Source organism: Phoca vitulina, unplaced genomic scaffold (assembly GCF_004348235.1).
Source record: "Phoca vitulina isolate PV1807 unplaced genomic scaffold, GSC_HSeal_1.0 scaffold68, whole genome shotgun sequence".
Taxonomy (NCBI): Eukaryota; Metazoa; Chordata; class Mammalia; order Carnivora; family Phocidae; genus Phoca; species Phoca vitulina.
Genome location: NW_022589771.1, coordinates 3,642,712 through 3,664,999, shown reverse-complemented (window position 1 = coordinate 3,664,999; position 22,288 = coordinate 3,642,712). Strand labels below are relative to the sequence as shown.

Sequence of the window (22,288 nt, the reverse complement as noted above, 5' to 3'; positions counted from 1 at the left end):
CACCCCCCACTGCCCCCCCATCCAGTCCTGCATGACTCTGGGAGTAATTGTCTGAGCCCCTATGTGACCCTCACTCTTGGTGACAGCTCAGTGAGGCCCCCATCCCACAGGTTCTACCTTCCGTCGCTTGTACCTCCTCTGTGGTTTGGAGAGCTGCTTAAGGTCAGGGAGGACCTCTTCCTCTCTGGTCCCCATTGGCTGACACACTTGCACGAATGAATGAGTGAGTGAACAAATGATTAGATGAGGACATCTTCGAGTTGAGAATGATGAGGTCCACAGCCCAAGGGTTCCAAATCACATTCTGCCTTTCAGAAACTGCCATAGAGAAGGCGCCCAGCTCTGAGGAACTCCGAACCCCGGGCTGGAATATCGTGAGGGTCTAACTCATGCTGCAGGGAAGTTCCCCTGAGCCTACCGTGGCGGGCGCCCAAAACTGCCATCCCCGCTCCAGGGAGCGCACAGACCCACCCCTTTACGTATGGGCTCCTACTGTAATTTATTGAAAAATAAATGACAGTAATGGTTCAAAAAATTTGTGTTAAGTGTCAGAGGAAATGGCCCTCTGCACATCACATCAAATGTCAGCCTTCAGGAAGATGTCCAAGAACCAGTGCCCTATTAAATCGGGCTTTTAGTAATTTTAAGTATTTGGAGTTAAATAAAAATGCTGAGCAGTGCCTTGACAGGAACTCGAGAGATAGCATAAGAAGGGAAGAATGAAGCGGGGGAATCAGAGGGGAAGACAAACAATGAGAGACTATGGACTCTGAGAAACAAACTGAGGGTTCTAGAGGGGAGGGGGGTGGGGGGATGGGTTAGCCTGGTGATGGGTATTAAAGAGGGCACGTTCTGCATGGAGCACTGGGTGTTATATGCAAACAATGAATCATGGAACACTACATGAAAAACTAATGGTGTAATGTATGGTGATTAACATAACATAATAAAAAAAAAAGAAAAAAAGAGATAGCATAAGTGGTTCTAAATAAATAAAAAGGAAGTAAATGGTAATAAAGATTCATTTTCTAACTTTTGTTCCTCCCCTTTGGAACACAGAAGGGTTTGCATAAGCAAATACAATTTCTTGCAGTTTTTGCTGTGGTCATTCAGAATCAGAAAGAATATGGGGGCACCTGGGTGGCTCAGTCAGTTAAGCACCTGACTCTTGATTTCAGCTCAGGTCACAGTCTCAGGGTCGTGAGATCCAGCCCCACGTCGGGCTTGGAGCTCAGCTCGGAGTCAGCTTGCCCCTTTCCCTCTGCTCCTCCCCACTCCTCTCAAATAAATAAATAAATAACATCTTAAAAAATCAGAAACAATATTTAAAGTTACTGATTATTGATAATATATTTGATTAAGTACCTGAAAATCATAAACCTAAAGGAGAATTCTTTGTTTTTTCAGAAAATTATGGTTTAATCTACCTCCCTAAGTGTCAAGATACCGACAGAGCAAGTCTCCTTTGACAGTGCTTGTCACTTTCTCTTCTGGTCAGTCTCAGAATCAACTGATCCCATTTTATTGCAAATAAAGGACAGTTTGATTGCCTGCTATCTGTATGTGTTCATAACATAAAATCTTAAGTATCTGAAATATTTAACTATCACAAGTATCTCAAAACATTTCTCCAGGGATGCAATTTAAGGCAGAGATTTTTTTTCCTATTGATATAAATATTTTCTTTTGTTTTGAATGAGAAGTCTTTTTAGAGCCATACGCTATCCCAAAACTATGAAATTTTCAATTGTTTAAATATTACAGTGTTAAAAACTGTTGTCCAACTGATGACTCAGGACAAAGTCCTGAGAATGATCTTGCCACTTTCTTGCCCCTCTGTATCAAACCCTCTGGCTAGATTTTATTTGGGATGAACAATGTTGCAGAAGAGATACCTGATTTGCATAAAATTTGAACATTGCATATTTAGGGATTTGATTAAATTTCAGTAATCCGAAGAATACTTTTAACTAAAACACCACATCTGCACAATCCCCAGTAATTCCAACTAATTGAGGCATCATTGCAATATGTTATGTTTCCCAGATGAGCTCTTACAATGGGAAAATGGCTTAGCTTGTCATTTAAAAGCAGAGCTGCCTGATTGCCAGTGACCTTCATCATAATGATTTAATAAACTGCAGGCTCCACTTGACTCCTGCATCTAAGTCCCTCTACCCAGGAAATGGCATGCCACATTGGAAAAGGACTGTCTTCTGAAATGCTATTTCCTGGCTGGGGTCCCTGGGAAAGCAGTCTTTCTGAACATTTGCTCTCAGCCAGACATTGTGCTCAACTTTGCATGCATTATGCCGTTAGATCTGTGCATTGGGTATACTGGGTTTCGTACAAATTCTTGACATTGAAGGGATTTGTCCAAAACCTGAGGGCTTGGGACTGTCAGGTCGAGGACCTTCACCGAGGTTTTTCCGACTGGTTTCTAAGCAACCGATAAGCTAAGGTACACAAAGTGCCAAGATTGTGGCTTGTGCATAGTAAGGTTCAGCAAATATTAGTTTCTTGTCCTGTTCCTTCCAACTTCCTGTTATAAATTTTACTCAACTTTAATATTAGAGAAAATAGGAAAAATGTAATTTCTACCTTATCCCTCTTTCTTTCCAAATGTAAACTTAGCCTTAGCATAACTGGAGTAGTAAGTCAACACCCCTTTTTCCAACATCCATTGAAATTCAAAAGGGTTGCCTTGAAATTAATTTTACTTCATTCCTTGACTCTCACTTTAATCCTCAGGCTATGAAAAATTACAAAATTTACATTTCTTAATCAATTTGTTCTAGAGTTGGATTTACAGCAGCTTTATTAAAAATCCCAATGACCAACATGTCTTACAAATATTTAAGGAACTATCAGCCCTTCTCATATTAACAAGTCAGCCTCTTTCCCCTCTCACAAGAGAAGGAAAATCCAAACTGATTTCAAAACCTCTTGGTTGTCCACATACCCTATGATTATTTTCTCTCAACTTCTGACAGTTGACTAGCTCTGTGAGGGTAGAGGGCATATTTTATTTTGTTTGTTTTGTTTTTGTTTGTCCACTATATCCCCAGTAGAAGTATATTTAAATATTTGTTAAATGAATACATGAGCCATTCCCATTGTATACATTCATGTTAAAACATTCATATCAAGAGGGGCTACCTTTTCTTTTGGAAACCCTTGGGCTATATTCACATCTTACTTTTTTGTGCATGTATAAAATATACAAATCCCTTTAATAAAACGACTCATTGCTTATTTGCCTCACTTGTATATTTGGCATCCCTCTCCATCTATCCCTTGGATTAGCCCTCCTGGTTTAGGCGTGTGATTGGCCTTCACCAGTGACCCTCATTCTCTGTCCCAGAGAAGAGCCTCAGGCCAGCCTCCCAAAGGGTCCTGGCTGGCCTCCCAACCTAAGCAGGCAATTCTCTTGGTTCCCAACCCCCAAGTGTAGCAAAAAGATGCTGGCTACCTTTCCAAAGGCTGCTCAGCTGTCAGGAGTGTCGATCCAGGTCTGACACCAGGCATGCTGGAGAGCTTAGCTCAGACTCAGTAGAGGAGGCACGTCCCAGTGTACCGCTCCAGTTAATTGACCCTGACAGGACGCAAATTGGGCTTGGACTAAGGACTAGGACCAAGGCCATCTCCATTCATCAGGGGCAGTCCTTTCAGATGGTTTATTCTGAAAGCTTCACACTGAGTCTGGATGAACCTGACAAGGCAAGGCGTCTGTGAGCAGGCACTTCCGTGGTTCTGTTTCAGAGCTGTTAGATTATAAACTGCTAGGTTACAGTGAGTCAGGAGGCAAGGATGGTATTTTTGCCTTGACAGAGAACATATTGTCAAGATGCAAATATGAACAACGCGTAAGAATCAGAGGTCATAACTAAAAGAGCATTCTGGGCATTAATTGATGACCAGCCATAAGTCTTTCTTTGTCTGATACATCAACATCACATTTTACAAGTCAGTTAGATCCTAAACTTGGGACATGAGGCTAAAAATTGCTCGTGGTTGGATAATATTGAAAATTACTTGTTTATTAAGTACACTGTGCATAATTTTAGCTATGAAATCTTACAGGGATATATATGTATATGAATATATAATACTTTCAGTGTAAAATGAAGACTATTTACAAAAATATCACTGGACAACACTTCATTATGCATAAAGTAGGATTAACATAAGTTAAATATATCTATAACAAGTAAATTGCATATAAGAATAATAATAATATAATATAATATAAAAAGTACTGGATTAGACTTCAGGAAAATTAGATATTACTCCCATTTCTATGCCTAATAAAAATTACCTCGAGCAAGTTACTTTGTCTTTGCTGAAACTCAAACCCTTTACACTAGTTCCGTTCGGAGCGTTCTTTTCATTTTATCATAAACACGTAAACATGCTGATATTATCTTCCCTACTAGTCTCTCAGCACTGACTTATAAGAGGGAGGATGAAGGACACGAGGGCACTTTAGAATCTGTAGGTTGGGCCCTCGAATGACAGCCTTGATTCTGATCTCCACCCTGGATGCTTGCCACCTAGTGGCGCTTGATAGCACAGCCGTTTCTGCTAACAATACACCCCAGTAAATGTAAATATTGTGAAATTTGCTTGACCAATAAATAAATAAATAAATTTAAATAATCTAATAATTGACAGATAGGTAATGATTTTAAGAAGAATATTCATAAGACTGTCTCAGGTATAGTTTTACTGGTTCTCATAAAATACTAACTCCACTTTTAACAGAGCAAATCAGAAGTTCAAGTTACAGTGAATATGGAGCTAAGTATTATAAATGAGCTAGTTGGCATCCATCAAGCGAGTGAGTGAATGAATATACTCTATTTTATGTGCCTCATTTTCTTAGAGAGCACTCTTTAAGCCATCTTGCTGATAACACATTTCTCATCTTAGCAGAAAAATCAAATAGGGTAGATACATTAGTAAATGAGCACAGATGTTAGAAGGAAAAATCAAATGAATAAAGGAAAACATGCCCAACCAAGAATTCCACAGATATCAGATGACACCTGTTATGTCACGGACATGTCTCCTAAGGCAAAGGAAGAAATCTGATGTTCCTTTTATCATTTAAAACCAGGCTGGACAAAGTTCTCTGTGGTTTGTTTCAGGAAGAACTCCAGCCAGGACAGTGAGAGCCAATTGCTGTAGCAGACTTTTCTGCATCTAATTTCCACATTTTGTTTTCATAATAACATGAAACAGAACAGAAAAACACAATGTATGCTTTCAGGTTCATTTCGCCAGTACAAATACATTTAACCTAATGCACTAAGATATAACCAACTAAGTCTATCTCAAGGTAACCTCCCACAATATCTTTAAAAGCCACCTCCTCTTTGTATTAAAATCTTTGAAAACAAGTTTTACATTCTTGTAACTCTTCTGATGGATTCCTCACATTAGTACATTCTTTTGAAAATTTCAGTACATTCTTCTGAAAATTTTAACTTGAGATGTAAAATAAAAGTGCTATGTACTTTGAGTAATCATAGAAATATAGGAAGTGAAGCAATTCTACCTTTTAAAGATATATTATCATTTTTGTTTTTTCTGAAAGTTACAACCTAAAGTTGGATATAAGCCCTGTTTTTATCTAAATAACATAAGAATTCAGGAGGTGTATTCTTACTGACTTCTGGAAGTCAGAATTCCCAAGAAAGGAAAGGATGAGGCAGAGAATGGGCATTGTCACTCCCGGGGGCTCTGTACGGGACCTGTGGCTGTCTCAGCATTTGGCCATGTGTCAGGTGCATCCTCCATCTGAGAACCAGAGTGGTCCCTGAGGGATCCCACATCCAGGATAGCATGTTGCTGACAGGGGAAATGATCCTATTGGACACTTTCTCAATGCTCTTCTCCTCCATTATCCATTCATGAGTGTTCATGCCTGAAATTCCTTCAGTTGGGGCTAATGCTTTTCATTACCCAGGCACAGATAAGAGGCAAAGGTAAATAGCGCTATGGAAGCAATGCCCCTCTATGCTTCAATCATGACATAAAGTGTACATGGTAGATATTAAATCCATGACCAAAAGTCTGCTGTTGATCCAGGCATTGCTGGTCTTCTTAAGATAGGACACAGGTTAGGACTTTGCCATCCCAGCAAGAAAGGGGACTGACTCCATCAAGCCCTGGCCTCTCTTGGATCCTCCTCTCATGGAGGTGCCTCTCCTCCCACCAATGCTCACCCCAAGCCCTGGCCTCTCTTGGATCCTCCTCTCATGGAGGTGCCTCTCCTCCCACCAATGCTCACCTCCCATCCTCCCCCCACCTCCAACCCCAGCCCACCCCATGCATTCTACCCCGCACCCTGCACGCTGATTCAGTCCGCAGCGCTGTGTCCTCCAGGGGTCTGTAAACTGTTTCTGTCAAGGGCCAGAGAGTAAAGACTTCCAGCCTCGTGAGCTACATAGTCTCTGTCTTAACTCTTAGCTCTGCCTACCCTAGCAGGGAAGCAGACAGCCAGTAAAGCTTTACTCAGGCACGCTGACATTTGAAGCGCATGTAATTTTCACGTGTCACAAAATATTCTTCCTCTTTTGAATTTTGCAGCCATTTAAAAATGTAAAAAAATATATATACATTCTTAGCTAAGGGCCATATAGAAGAAATGGCCAAATAGACAGGCCCCAGGACTTGGCCCCATGTCCACCATGCTTTACCAAACATGAAGCAGTCACATGCAGCTGGAATACGTCACAAATAGTTTCCTGTTACTTGGCAGAGGGTTAAACCACCGAGGGACTCTTTCCAGGCATGAAGTGAAAGCCTTCCTTTCATTCTGCAGTTGCTTCTGAACTGCAGATCTTCTTTGGTCCTTCTGGACAGACCTTACACTAGCAGAAGTTACAAAAACTGACAGCAGCAATTCTTCGTATGGTTGAGGCAGACCATTCCTTTACGGAGAATCTAATACCTTTGAAAACGCTGTGTTTTGCACCTCTCCCTGCCATCCCCAGGGGCTTCCATTACCTACAGGGGAGCTACTCCAGGCTGGGTCTCTCCGGTCTACATGGGAGGAGCCAAGCCCTTTGAGATCACTCAGCTGCCGCTAAATAGTTGGGGTCCTCTTGGCATCCTAACCCAAACCCCTTTCTCTCTGCATCCCCCATTGTCTGTGCAATGTCTAGAAGCACAGGTGAGACCTGTCCCCCAAAGCCTCACAGTCTCCGGGTGCCTTGTTTCCTGGCTGGGCCCCGGCTGGGCCTCTTGGCCCGTGGACACATCTCATGCAGCCCCTCCCCACTGTCTCCCTGCTCTTTCCCTGGTCTGAACCTGGACACCTGCACTCTCTGTGTCATTTCTCTCCAACAGACTCCACTCCCAGACTCTGGGACACTGTGAGCCATTACCCTTCCAGGCAAGAAACATTGTTTCTCAGAAACATTAAGACATCTAAAGGCCCTGACATTAAATGTGGGATATTCTGGAGACCAGCTCTCAGAGGCAATACATATAACACCAGGTGGGGTCTGCGTACGGGCTATGAATTCCTTTGTTAGGTCTTTGTCAGAAAATACTGGATAAGCCATTAAGGCTGGTGAGAAATGCTGTGTGCGGTTACCAGACCGTGTGGGATGCAAACAACAGTGAAATTCAGAAAAAGGAGGGGGCCCAGCAAGAGTAGCTCTTCAACACATTTGTTGGTTGGATGAATGAATGAATGAATGAAATGAGAGCCACCCCCCCACACAGTTTAGAAATTAAATAAATGAAGTCCTGTTATGCAATAGTTAACCTCAATTTCATCCCATAAAACTGTAAGAGCCTGTTTCTAAAATTCTACATGTGTTTTCCAAGCCCGAGCACATGCTTGGCTGCCGCCTCCTCCCCAGCTGCCAGATCTGATGAGAACACAGTGACTACCAGCTTCAAGTCAAAGTTCTTGGCCTCTCAATATTGTGCCTAGTTCAAAGTTCTGTATTCATCTCAGACCTGAACTGAATAGCTCATGCCATCTCGACCCCCACAGTCAGCACAGAAACCTTCTGAAGGATCACTTGGAGCTGTTCCTTCCGGGGTCGTCTCTAGTTATCTCACCCGGGTGCTGTGGGGAGGCTGATTGCATTCGGGTAAGGCTGTCCCTCTTCAACAATGGCGGGTCCTCCTAGAGGCTCAGATGAAATGCCCCTTCTCTGGGAATCCTCTCCCTTTTCCCTTCCACGATACCCCATGCCAACCCTCGGCACTGCAAGGACCACGCTCTGCTCTAATCATAGGTTCACTTGCAGTTCTCCCCTTGAATAGGATAGGCACCAGTTCCTACTGTTCCATTGAATGCATCCATCCATTGCGTAAGCTTACTGAGTAGCTGCTATTTATGTTGGGGAATAGGGATGGGGACTGGAAGGAGTACATGAAGATAAGAAAGACAGTCCACAGCCCCTGGAATAAAAGGGAAATGAGGACAGGTTACATTTCAAGTGAATTTGGAAGAATCTCAAAGGAGAATGTTCAATTCATTTTTCACCTGACTTACTCAACATGCCTGAGTAATGTGGTATTCTTGGAATGCAGAAATCTGCAGCAGAGGTTTTAGCTCTCGAGGTTGGTCAGCCGGTGAATCCTGGCATTGAGCAGAGTCCGTTCACCTGCGCTGGGAAGGGGGAGGGAAGTGTGCAGAAACAGGACCTGGCTGGTGGCTTTCTAAAGAAGAGAGGCCTGCTCTAATCACTCACATCCTTGATGGTGCTGTGAGCATTTGCACATCCCTGTTCTTACCGACTTTTTAAAGACCTCTGTATCTGCCACAGGCAGCTTCAAGGCTCATTTGGACGGACACATAAAACACAGACACTTGCAAACCACAGATACACTGACGCCGTACTACTGTTGTCATGGAGATCAAAAGAGCCAGTTTCTTAAAGGAAGTGGGTGTTGGAGCAGGGACCAGAGGCTGGAGGAAGGACACCCGGAAGGATGAAAGAAGGCTGTTTAGGGAGACTACAGGAGGAGAAAAATGCCAAGGCTAGAAAGGGGAGAGAGTTCCCCAGATGGCAGATAAATGAGACAAATGGAAAGAACCCAGGCTCATTACTGGATCCACAGGTAAATGAAAGGAAGAGTAGTATTCAACACAGGAAAATAATTAACCCCTACATGAAAAGCACAACAGTGAATAGAGAAGGGCTTCTCCCAGAACTGCAGCATACTCCGAGGGGCTTGAGAGAAGGTAGAAGCAGGACACGTGTAAATCAGAGCTGTCTGTAAATAACAGCATCTTCTGGAGCAGAAAGGCGCTCAGATGGTTGAATTCTGCAATATACAGTGAGCCTTGGACTGACTTTCTTTTTTCTTTTTTTTTTTTTTTAATTTTTCCATTCACTTACTCTCCAGAGTCTTCCTTTAATATGTATTAAGAGGACTGTTTGCCAGGTGAGATTTGCTATAAATCTGTGGATCTGTCATAAATGATCTTTATTCTAAAAACACGTCACCCATGAGCTGGCCAAACAAGTGAACAAACTCTCCAGAATCCCTGCTTTAAGAAGGAAAAGAAAAAGGATGACATTGTCCAAACAAGTTGGCACCTCAGATACTATTTTATTCCCTTGACGGGGGCTGGGAAGTGAAGCTGGACCCCCCAAATCCCACCTGGATCTCTTATCCTGATGCATGAGCCGCCATGCTGAGTGACCACATGGAAGCCAACTCTCAACTTGGATCCAAGTTGCACGGTGATCCTGAGAGATCCTTCTGTACTGGATAGTCCAGGCCTCTGATCAACAGCTACATCATGGACCTAGAGTCCGGGCAGCTCTTTTATCTTCAAACCATTCTCATTAGCCCTGCACCCAGTCAGATTATAAACCTGCAACTGATGTCATTCCTGCCCATCACTTTTTTTGTGCCTCATATATGCTCAAAACCATTCTCTTCTGCATCCACAGTAACATTTTCTGAGAATGTCCACTGTGCTGAAGCCCTGTTTTGGACAAGTGAGTGGATGAGATTTCAAACATGTTTGTGAGAATCCTTAGGCACTTGGAGCTTGCAATCAAGTCCTTGGAAACCCAGCATTCGATATGGAACAGTGGCCACAGGAGGGGATGGAAGTGATCAGTTCTCACTGAGCTGATGGTGAATCAGCGCATGCGGGGGAGGCCAGAGGAGAGAGAACTCCTTGGATGGAGGCAGTCGAAGGAAGCAGATGAGCTGGAAGTTGAGCTGGCTTTGGAGAATGAGTTGGGCTTTGATAGAGGAGGAAGAAGAGCAGTCTCTGATGAGGGCTTTCATGAGATGGAAAAACACAAGAGAGTTGGAATTTCCATGCTTGTTCGAGGATCCAGAGAGAATCCTAGGTCATCGGGGAACAGCCAGGGGGCATTAGCCTGGAAAGACTACAACTGGGCTTATATCTCACAATGGGTACTGCTGAGATTTGGGGAGAAGAGGGCATGATCGAAGTGGTAACTTAGGAAATTTGCCTTCTCCATTATCTGCAACCAAGATTCAAAGTATGTTCAAGATCTCTACCTGATTTCCTCTTTTTCTTTTCTTCCTACTTCACCATTAATTTCATTCATTTGGTTTCATGAAACAAATAATTATTTTTGACCCATTTTGTCAATCACAATTTGATGATAATTAATGGCCAGAGAATTGTATCCTAAAACTGCCTTCCCCATTAGGATTTCTCCCTTACAGACATCTACCTTTATCCCAGGTAAACACACACACAAAGGCATGGATGTTTAAAGCATCATCCAAAACATATTTTATTTTTTTAAGATTTTTTTATTTATTCGTTTGAGAGAGAGAGAGAGAGAGAGCACAAGCAGGGGGAGGGTCAGAGGCAGAGGGAGAAGCAGGATCCCCACTGAGCAGAGTGCCTGACCTGGGGCTCAATCCCAGGACTCCGGGCTCATGACCTGAGCCGAAGGCAGATGCTTAACCGACTGAGCCACCCAGGTGCCCCCCAAAACATATTTTAAAGTTAAGTATATTATGCACTAATTTGTCCTGGGATGACATGAAGCCCATTGCCAGATTTTTCCACACGCCCTGTCCACACCGGCTTGTTACTCATTCCACTCAGGGAAAGTCTCCAGGGTCACTTTCAAAAACTCTTTGGTACTTGCACCGCAATCCCTAAAATTTCCTGTACTGAACGTGCAGAATTCCTCTGCTTATGGACTTTTAAAAAGAGATCTGAGTTTTCAATATGTTTTCAAGGATTTCTTTAATGTAAACACATCCCTAAGTGGAAATCTGACTATCCAGCCTACAAAGTAATAATAAAACATAAACTTTGCCTGACATAGTTAGAGTTTTGGCTTGTTTTTGTCCGTGAAAACAATGCTTTCTCTTCATATGATTTGTTAAATGTTCCTTTTTTTTAATTTTATTTTATTATTTTATTTTATTATGTTAATACATTACATCATTAGTTTTTGATGTAGTGATCCATGATTCATTGTTTGCGTATAACACCCAGTGCTCCATGCAGTACGTGCCCTCCTTAATACCCATCACCAGGCTAACCCATCCCCGCACCCCCCTCCCCTCTAAAACCCTGTTTGTTTCTCAGAGTCCATAGTCTCTCATGGTTCATCTCTCCCTCTATTTCCCCCCCTTCATTTTTCCCTTCCTTCTCCTAATGTCCTCCATGCTATGCTACTCCTTATGTTCCACAAATAAGTGAAACCATATGATAATTGACTTTCTCTGCTTGGCTTATTTCACTTAGCATAATCTCCTCCAGTCCCATCCATGTTGATGTAAAAGTTGGGTATTCATCCTTTCTGATGGCTGAGTAAATGTTCCTTTGATTAAAAATGTCTATCATGGGGTGCCTGGGTGGCTTAGTCAGTTAAGTGTCTGCCTTCGGCTCAGGTCATAATCCCAGGGTCCTGGGATCGAGTCCCACATTGCGCTCCCTGCTCAGCGGGGAGTCTGCTTCTCCCTCTGCCCCTCCCTACCACTCATGCTCTCTCTCTCTCATGTCCCCTCTCTTTCTTTCTCTCTCAAAAAAAATAAAATCTTTAAAAAATGCCTATCATAAATTAAGCTAGTTAGAATATATATTCATCTATGGGCGGGAAAACAAGAAGACTCCACCCTACCTGTGCAATCAGATCACAAACCCAAGAAGCTAAAAGTCAGCAAGCAGATCCCCCTGCTTTTGGAAGATTTAGCTAAATTGGTTGCCTCTCTATGTAAACGTTTTCTGATGGGCATTCGCCTCTACGCCCTTAACTTGCTTCTTGACCTGATGCCATAAGCACCATACTGTGATCCTGATTTAGTATCTGAGGAGGTCTTAAGCCTACACAGGGAGCCAATTGAAAAATTAGAATATTTAATGGGCATAAACCAATCTTTAAAAATATGTATCATTTATATTTGGGTCAATGTATTTAACATTTAAAAGCTATATGAAATAAGAAAAATACCTGTTTCAAATTTGACTTATAGATGACTCTTGCAGGGAAATAAATTTTATTAATTAATTAAATGACATAAATGCAAGTTCAGTGGTTGTGGTAAGATAATTTCCATGGAATCAAATTCTCAAAATCTAAAGTCTTTAGATCCGATTTAATACAAAGTGAAAATTCATAGCTCATCACTGGAAAAACAAGATTGCCGAGAGATTTGCTTGTAAAAAAGGGATGAGCTCTCATGTCAGGGTCCAACAGCACCAGCTTAACTAAAAACGTCATGATTTGGACGACTGTTTTATTGATCTCCGTCGGAACCGTGTACATGCATGAAATGAGACTGGATGTTGAGCAAAGCAGTTGCAATCCAAAAACAACCAAAAATGAGGAAACTTGCTTTTTAAAAATGTGATTCTACTGTTCCTGTAGAGCTCAGACTAACGAACACCCAAACACAACCAGCACCATCTAATCCCACTGGGGGGGCATAGTAGGCCATTCATAAATACTTGCTGAGATGCATTAGTGCTGCTCCGAGCCCCCTTCTGCCTTCTCCCTGTGTGGACTCCCCGGGCTCGCATTTTGCCCGCCCGGTGGCCTCGCCCTATCTGCTGGCCAGCCCCCATTCGTCACTGCTATGTGCTGGGCACCCCCCACTCTGCTCCAGCCTCTCTGCCTCCCCCAGCTGCTTTCTGCAGGCACCATTCGCCACCTCCTCCCCTCCCAGTCCCAGACCCTGGTCATCCTCCCAAGCCCGCGGGGGCCGCCCTCTTCAAACCACTCTGAGCTTGCCACTTTCTGGATGCCCACCGGCCTTCGCTGTCCAGTGCCGGACGCTTAGACACCTGAGATTCTCTGTGGTGTCCTAAGTGTTTACTCCCTCTCTCCAACTGGACTGTCAGCACTTTGGGGACAGAGAAAGCCTTTCATGGTCCTAAGTAACCTAAATCCATGGTTTGTAGTGAACACAGACACACACGCTCACACATACACACTTGCATACACACACATATCACTTGACGGGCTGAAAGTCTACAAAACCTTTATTGCTTTAGAGCATCGCTATTGTGTTGTTCTCGTAACACACTTGAAAAGAGTTTGGTTTCTTCTAAAAACCCACGATATCGCAGACTCTGCAGAGCGTCTGTCATTAGCAGAGTCGCTCACGTAGCCTCGCCGCTGCCCGGGTTAAATCACCATGATGATTCCGAGATGATTTGTGCCTTCTTGTCGGTGGTGCACTCCTTTTACTCGCAGCTGCCAACTGGAAACACCTTTATTCTGGAACATTCCATGAGAGCGTAAGCTCCGCAAGGGCAGGGACCGTGTTGTAAAAAATCCTCTGTGCTCCCCGGTGCCTCGGACAACCCGGCAGAACAGCTCCAGCTCAGCAGATTCTGCCGGGCGAAGGGGCGACGATCAGGGGGCCTGTGTGTTGCTGGTCGGCGATGGCAGCGCGCATGCACTCGGTGTTCCCGAATTCCAGAGGAGGTGCCCCCGGCCGGGAACAGCCTGTGCGTGGGCTCGCCGCCAGTACCCCTCACCGCACCCCCACCGGACACCTGCTGCTATTATTACCATGACCTTCAGACTTCATCCGCTTTCCTTCGAGGGGGTGGGCTGGCTCCCCTCCGGTTGTCCCCCCAGGATTCCTTAGTGTATTCTTTTCTTTTCCTCTTTAGGCTCCCAAGAAACATTTGCAAAATGGGATTATCCGTGGCTACCAAATAGGTTACCGCGAGTACAGCACTGGGGGCAACTTCCAATTCAACATTATCAGTATTGACACCACTGGGGACAGTGAGATTTACACCCTGGACAACCTCAATAAGTTCACCCAGTACGGCTTGGTGGTGCAGGCCTGCAACCGGGCCGGGACGGGACCTTCTTCTCAGGAAATCATCACCACCACCCTCGAGGATGGTAGGTCTGGCGGCCGCCGCTCACGCCTTCCCTTCCTCAAGGGTTTGCTCTGGTCGCCGCTCTGCCCCCCACACGCAGCCTGGCTCCTGCTGGCTCTGCAGTGGCAAAGGTGCCAGGCCTGGGGGACCGAGGCTTCCGGGGAAGTCTGCCTGCATGCCCTCGCCGGCTGCATGGATTGGTCTCACCCTTGACAGAGCTTGATTGCAAAGCCCAAATCCGTTCCCTCTCCAGCATCTCATTCATTCCAAGCACAAGAATTGGGCTTTTCCCGAGTGCATCCAAGGCTCGCTCTAGGACTGCAGAAGCCTGACCAGAATGTAGAAATGTAGAAATCTGATTTTCTAAGAATTTCTTCCAGATCAGAGTTAAGTAGGATCCTCCCTCCCTCCCTCCCTCCTTCCTTCCTTCCTTCCTTCCTTCCTTCCTTCCTTCCTTCCTTCCTTCCTTCTTCTTTCTCTTTATGATTGCTTCCTATTTCCAAGCACTTTGGACCAGAGCAAGGAATGAGCAGGCTTCCTGGCGCAAATCTCACGGTGACTGAGCGCCCCCTAATGACCACAAGGAGTTAATTCGCCTTCTCCCATGACTGTTCCAGGAGTGCTTGAAAAGCAAAGAGCTCTGTGTCCAGAGACCTCACGTTAGGGGCAGAGATAGAATACGGGCTTCATTGTAGCACTAAGTGTAGATTTTAAGGCACCAAATTTGCACTGAAGTTACCTCTTGTGCAGTAAGCCACGTGATCATAGGTTTGAAGAGGCACAGAGTGACTTGCATCCGTAATTTCTGACCATTTCTACGGAGAGAAGTCTTAGAAAACCAGAAACCCAGAGACTGGGATTTTCCATCCAGCGTCATGATCTTTGCAATCATGATTACATATGCCTTTTGGTTTTCACCTCAATGCTAACTCTTCATTGATGTGTATGGTTCTGTTGATGTTTTGTCCCTTTTCCCAGGTACAGCATTTAAGGTCTGGATAAACTCGATGTGAAAAACATTTCAAACAGCCCCCATCTCAGTCTGTTTACTGTCTTTCCTCTGACACAATGGTATAGTTTTGCAAGGGGGGCTTACCAGGGAGGGGGGCAGTGAGTAAGCTATGACTACATGTCTGCTTTTCAGTACCTTTCAGTAGCCAGGCTTCCCATTTATATGCCATATGCTACGAAATGCAGAGGATATGTACTGTATTAAGCAAATGTAACTTCAAACAGTCACGAGAGTGATGGGGACACAAACCAGAGAAGCAATGGCTTTTTACTCTTGCAGTAAGACCACAAGTGTTCTCTGCTCCTCAGTCCCGGGGCAACCTCCTTCAATGTGAAGTGGTTAAGCTGGAAAGAGAGACTGGAAGTCTGTTAGGACTTACGCATAAACTCACATTATTTTATGGAGTTATCATACTATTTGAATAGGGAAATGGTACTCATTTTCCCCCCTTAATTTTATGGATTGAGTGTGATTTTTTCTTTTGCTTGCATATTGAAATGTTAAACTAATGTTGCTTATTCCATATTGCTTTGCCAATTAAACTACCCACAGTTATTACAGATTCTAATTATTTAATTTCAGTGCCCAGTTACCCCCCTGAAAATGTCCAAGCCATAGCAACATCACCAGAAAGCATATCAATATCCTGGTCCACCCTTTCCAAGGAAGCCTTGAATGGAATTCTCCAGGGGTTTAGAGTCATTTACTGGGCCAACCTGATGGACGGAGGTAAGAGGATGAAAACTAGGGCTGTGAGTTTGCCCCAGAGAATGCGTGATGGGATTAGCAGACCCCCCTCCTAAAGTAGGTTTCAGGGAATGGAGGGCGCGTCTTTCTCAATGGACACTGTCCACTCTCCCCACGTCATTCTGTTCTTACCAATCATCGTGTGTTCTCACAGGTGCATAGAGCTGCTTGAAACATCATGTATCCTCAAAAAGCAATTTGAGGTATCGGAGGGGGTGGCACTGGGGAAATGTTGGCATGGGTGTGCTTTCTTAGATGAGTATCTATGCCAAGCCTCTGCATGCAGCACCAAGACATTGATCTGATTCTAGAAAGTTCTATGTGATGTGTATCCTAAAAGGTTGACCTCTTCCAATTTCCTGATAAAACTCAACAGGGCAACTTCCTAAGTCCCTGCAGTTGACCCATGAGGAGGTTCAGGGGGAATGCCAGAACACCTTGCCAGGAATATTGTTACTTCTCGCAAAGAGCCATTTCATACAAAACCCTCCATTTTTTCTCCTTCTGTTTTATTCTCCTTCTCCTTCCCCTTTTTCTGTTTCTCTTCCTTCATTCTTCTTGTTTCTCTGTGTTTGTTTGTTTTTTCTTTCAAGTTATAGGACAAACTCCTTCTGTGTGTTTTGCCAAGACTGAATGAGAGTGTGACCCGCACAAGTAGTGGCAAGATTGGGGCCAGAAGTTTCTTGCAGAGAATACGTCTCAGTGTGGTGGTGCTTTCATGGGGCGGGTGCTGCTGAGCCAGCCTGAGCCCTGCCCCGTGACCAGGATAGGCACACACCGCCCTGCGGCCTTCACAGGGGAGCTGCTAAGCTCTGCTCACTGTCTGCATCCCAAGACCCGTGTGGCCCACACCCGCACCCTCCCCTTCTCTCCTCCCCAGCTGCCTTCTGCACCCCTGCCCCAGCGGCAATGCCTCTCCTCTTGCCTGGGGCTTCCTTCAACCCCTCTGACTGCACGTGGACCCCTAGTGCATGCTCACCTCTGAGTTTGGGCAAACACAGCCAGCGCCCCCAGATACATCCCACCCCTGTTCAGGCCACCTGGGGCTGCTCTGCCAAGCAGGTGGCTGTCCCCACCCCAGTAAACAGAACACACAGGGTCTGAGGCTGCAGGGGGCTCTAATATTGGTGCAAGAATACAGGAACAAAGACACTTAGCTAAATAAGCTTAATTTGCTAAGGAAAGAGCAGCTTTTGGAGGCTTAATTATTTATGTCTATACCAGACCTGCTTCTCAGGGCTGAGGACCAGACCCGGTTCCTCCTGCTGTTGAGTATAGCACCTCCCACATCACCCGGCACTAGAGACGTTCTGTAAAGATTCACCTGCTTGATCCGAGGCAGACACATTAGCTGAGCATCTGCTCTGTGCTGGGCTCGTGCTAGACACAGAGGACGCAGCGTCTGCCCTATTGGATGTTCCAGACCAGTGAGCGAGGGAGAATCTAGTGAACATAGAACCACAAGCCCAATAATGCACAGCCAGCCCCAGAGACGGACAGATCTATATAGATGATTCTTTTAACAACTTCACCCTCTTGTGCCTCAAAAAAGCTTTTACAAATCCCATAGACATAAAGTGTAGAGCAATGACAATTTGTAAAAGTATCCATCTTATTGGCATGATGCCATACTGTAGCATTGTGTATACTTGTTCTCATCCTCGTCTTGAATGAGACAACTAAATACTTGAGCACACTCACCTAGAGGCAGTGTGACACTGAAATTGTTCTATTTTTGTTCCTGTTGGAGCTATTTCCAGTATCCAGTGGTGGCTACTCATCCTATCATACACATTTTCACACATCACTCATATTTGTTAATACTATTAACACCTTAGCTCCACGAAGAGTGATGTGGTTAATACGGTTCTTTTGACTCGATGCTTCTAAAGCCTTAAAAACTTGCATATTCAAAAACATAAAAGTCTTTAAATAAAGACTGCTTGGAAATGCATACGGTTCCTAAAGATACTTTTGCTCACTGTATTAAGATCAAAGTGGTGTGCTTAATGTCTAATGTAGGAGTTCTACACTTAATCTCCGGAAGATGAGAAGGAAGCCCTTAGAGACATAAACCTGCTAGGAACACTCTCTCCTCACCTGCTACTTACAAGAAGTGACATGTATGAATTAGCAGGTAATTCCATGGGGTTCCTGGATGCTTCCACAGACACTCCTCGGGCTGCTGTCCCGAGGAGTCGTGAAAACGTGTGACTGTGTAAAGGACTGGTCCCACTAACCCTGAGAAAACACCCACTCACTCTCACACTCACATTCACACACACTCAGACACACACACTCACAGACACATACTGATACAGACCCACACACAACCCTCACACGTACATCCCCTCACACAACCCTCACACATACATCCGCTCACACTCACAGACTCACACACAACCCTCACACATACATCCGCTCACACTCACAGACTCACACACAACCCTCACACATACATCCGCTCACACTCACAGACCCACACACAACCCTCACACATACATCCCCTCACACTCACAGACTCACACACAACCCTCACACATACATCCCCTCACACTCACAGACCCACACACAACCCTCACACATCCGCTCACACTCAGACTCACACACAACCCTCACACATACATCTGTTCACACTCAGACACTCACAGACTCACAACCCTTACACGTTCATCCGCTTACGTTCACAGACACTCACAGGCACACGCACTCACACATACATCCTCTCTCACACACACAGGCACGCACACTGACAGACTGGGAGACACAGATTGTTACTACCACTGTGATTAGCAGTTGCCTCAAACACACATGTAGGAAAGCGTCTCGTTATTGTTAATGTGGTCAGATAAAAGTGGTGAATACATTCGATGGGGGACGCTAACCACACAACATGTTGGTGAAATTTCTGAGTATTTTATCATAACCTAAAAGTTCGATACTTTTCAAGACTTGACAAGGCCATTCATCTGCAATTGACAGAAAAATTGTACACTTTGAAGTCACATCTCCATCTGCGTCTGAACTCTTTGTCATTTCTTCTGTTTCCCCGAGACAGCACGGTGCTTCTGAAGCGAGACAGCATTTAGTGCCGACCAGACGTTCGCTTCGATGGTGGGCAGTTGGCGGTACTTTAGAAACGTCATTTCCATCCCTGTTTTTTGCCTTGAGACTCTTTGAGGAGGGAGGGTATAAATACAGAAAACAATTCGTTTTAAAACAGAAAGTTAAAAATTTTTATAGTAGAAATAATATGTCTAAATTTGTTTTATATATTCATTTCATATTATTTTATTCATGATTTCAACTGAACATTATTCTTTAGTTACTGGGTTGTTTTTTTTTTTTAATAACCCCATGGGGTTTGTAAAAGGTAGATGATAGAAATCCTGCTTAAACTATAAAAAAGAACAAAAGCTCGAAAGAATGGCAAATGAAGCATGCTGTTTTGATCGGGCTTTTTGTCATCATTTTCCTTTCTATTTTCTCTGTATCTGCTAAGCGTTGAGTATCTGCCAGTCAGGAAAATGCCCAGTGTGCCTCCCGGACCATGTCAGGAACCTCTGGGGGGTAATCTTGAATGGGGGTTCTGACTGCAGTCACATTCCTGGTTCATGAATAAATCAGCTCATCAGAGCAATATGAACCCCAAGACGAGTAAACATCCAAATGTTAATTCTAATCCGCCTTGTGCTTCATGAGTAGATGGAATTCTTCTGCTTTAATCATTGCTTTCTTTAAAAAGATGGAGATGATCCACTTCACTTTGTCCCTTGTAGCCATCCTCCTCCCCATCACTGTGTCTTACCCAGGAACTGTCCGGATGCATCAGCACCACTTTCTCCTGCAGCAAGACTGCAGCCCACTCTCTCCAGTGGGGAGAGACCCCGGGGCCCTTCTTAAAGACAAAAATTTAAAAACAAATGCAAAAACCCAAAGTCCCGGGACGCCTGGGTGGCTCAGTCGGTTAAGCGGCTGCCTTCGGCTCAGGTCATGATCCCGGGGTCCTGGGATCGAGCCCCACATCGGGCTCCCTGCTCAGCAGAGAGCCTGCTTCTCCTCCCTCTGCCTGCAGCTCTGCCTACTTGTGCTCTCTCTCTATCTCTCTGTCAAATAAATAAATAAAACCTTTAAAAAAAAAAAAACCCAAAGTCCCCAGAGATCAAATGAGTAGACAAGGTCTCATAACTAGCTGCTGGCATTCAGCCCAGTGGAACCCTGTTTTCCCTGGGGTGTGTGTGTGTGTGAGAGAGAGAGAGAGACAGAGAGAGAATGAGCTTTGGCACAGCATGGAAGTTCCTAAATCTGAAAAGATCTTGATGAGATCTATACTTAATTTTTTTTTTCCCATTAGCATTTGAGTTTTTTTATCCTCATCCACTCGACCCATATTAGATCTGTTCAGGAAAACGAACATCTTAAGTAGATAATATAATACGAGGAGTTCTGGTGGTCACCGGCGGACCCTCCCTTCCGAGGGGAGTCTTCCTAACCCATCAGGCCTAAAGGTTATCCATTCTGAATGTGCCGTGACCCCACACAGGAGCGAATATCTTTTCACTTTCGAAAGCCATGTCTTGAGGCTTCCAAATTGTGGCCCTGAAAAGTCTTCACCCTGCTGGCCTCCCCAGAAGACCCCAGGCCAAAGGCACCTTCTGGGGACTGCCTTCCTTGCCTCCTTTCCCCCCAGCACAGCATCCGGCCGCAGGACTGGCCCACGATCTGCTCGAGGTGGTGATGCGCCTTGGGCTCACGCTCAGGCCTACAGCTGTGTCTGGGACCCACCGTCCCTCCCATGCCTGTTTCCCCACAGCCCTCACCCCACACAGGGGTCCTGGCAGGTGCGTGACAAGCCTGGGCCACTCCAGGCCCTATTTGAGATTTAACTTTTCACCTATGTCCAGCTCTGACAGAAACCAGAAAGACAAAAAGACATTCTAGAGTTGTCACTAACACAAAATAGGTGGCTGTTAATTAATAGGCGGCCTTCTGTGCGATATGCCAGAAGGACCGGAGGACAGAAAGACGGAGGGCAGGACGAGAAAGTTCGTTTAATCTGACCAGTGTGACATTTTCACCGAGCGACTACAGCAAGGTGCTGAGACCGTGGTCTGTGGACATGAGGCCATGCACTGTGGTTCCGTGGCCCGTGCTCTCGGCGACTGTACTAGGCTCCGTAACCTTAGGCAAGGTACTGACCCGCCCCCTGCCTCAGTTTCCCTACCTGCAACATGAATGGGTCATGGAGAAAATAAGATTGGTGTACTGGTTAAATGAGTTTGGTGGTTGGTGGTTGTCTTTGCCAGGGCAAGAGGGAGAGAAGCTGACAGCCCTACAGCTTGCTATCCGTATGCACAGGTGGCCTTCACAACAGCCAGCCACCCAACAAGGAATCCCTCCTGAGCCTGCTCCACGCCCGTCCTCTTAGAAACTGGGCACAGGCCCACGGGCAGTGCCAACACGCCACGGATGGTTGTGTGTGGGGGTGAGCAGTCCTCATCCCACTCTCTCCTGCTCCAGGTGCTCTCTAGGTGGCTCATGGGTTACAGAACACCCATGGAGGTCTTTAACACATCATTGTAAGTTTTCTCAAATTGCCCTCTCTAATATGCCTAAGATGGGAGAGCATAACGTTCCACCCTTGAATATGATTAGCTGATCCCACTCCAGAAAATGAAGCGTTTTTAGCTAACACCACGTTTCTGACACATCAGCATGTCACTGATTCAGCAGGGAGGCTGGGGGAGGGGGAGGTCACTCCAGGTAAGAGGAACAGTTTGCTGAGCCACCTCATCTCAGTTCAAACACCTGAGAAGTTAGGTACTTAAAAATACATGACCATCAGGGTAGAGCTTGTTTGCTTTTTAAACAAAAAACAAAACTCGACTTGCAGAAGTTTCTTGATGAGCAATTAGAAATACACCCACAGAGTGAGCGATGTGCAGTCCCAAGGTCCCTGGGTCCAGTGTGGGGGGCATGCTTGACTGGCTGCTGGGGGCGTTGGGCCCTGGCGGTCGGCGTTGAGTTATAACACTTAACGTGGAGTGAATCGCTCTGCTTTCCAGAACGGCATTCTGCCCCCTCTGTTCTGGGTCAGTTCCGTGTGAATGAGGCCATGCACAGCCCCTTGGAGTGATTTCAGGGTGTGGTGGCTGGAGGGCGAGCCCAGTGCCCCCACAGCCAGTCACCAGGTCATGTTCTCT

The 22,288-nt window shown here is 45.1% G+C and overlaps 1 protein-coding gene across 3 annotated transcripts in view; it reads left to right on the top strand.

Moving 5' to 3' along the window:
- Positions 1-22,288, top strand: part of DSCAM (DS cell adhesion molecule) — a 791,005-nt gene that overhangs the window by 680,979 nt on the left and 87,738 nt on the right. For all 3 annotated transcript variants that reach the window (XM_032392604.1, XM_032392602.1, XM_032392603.1), the window contains 2 exons: positions 14,108-14,348; positions 15,921-16,067. In XM_032392604.1, the coding sequence (XP_032248495.1) occupies positions 14,108-14,348; positions 15,921-16,067 (388 nt within the window). The remainder of the gene's footprint in view (positions 1-14,107; positions 14,349-15,920; positions 16,068-22,288) is intronic.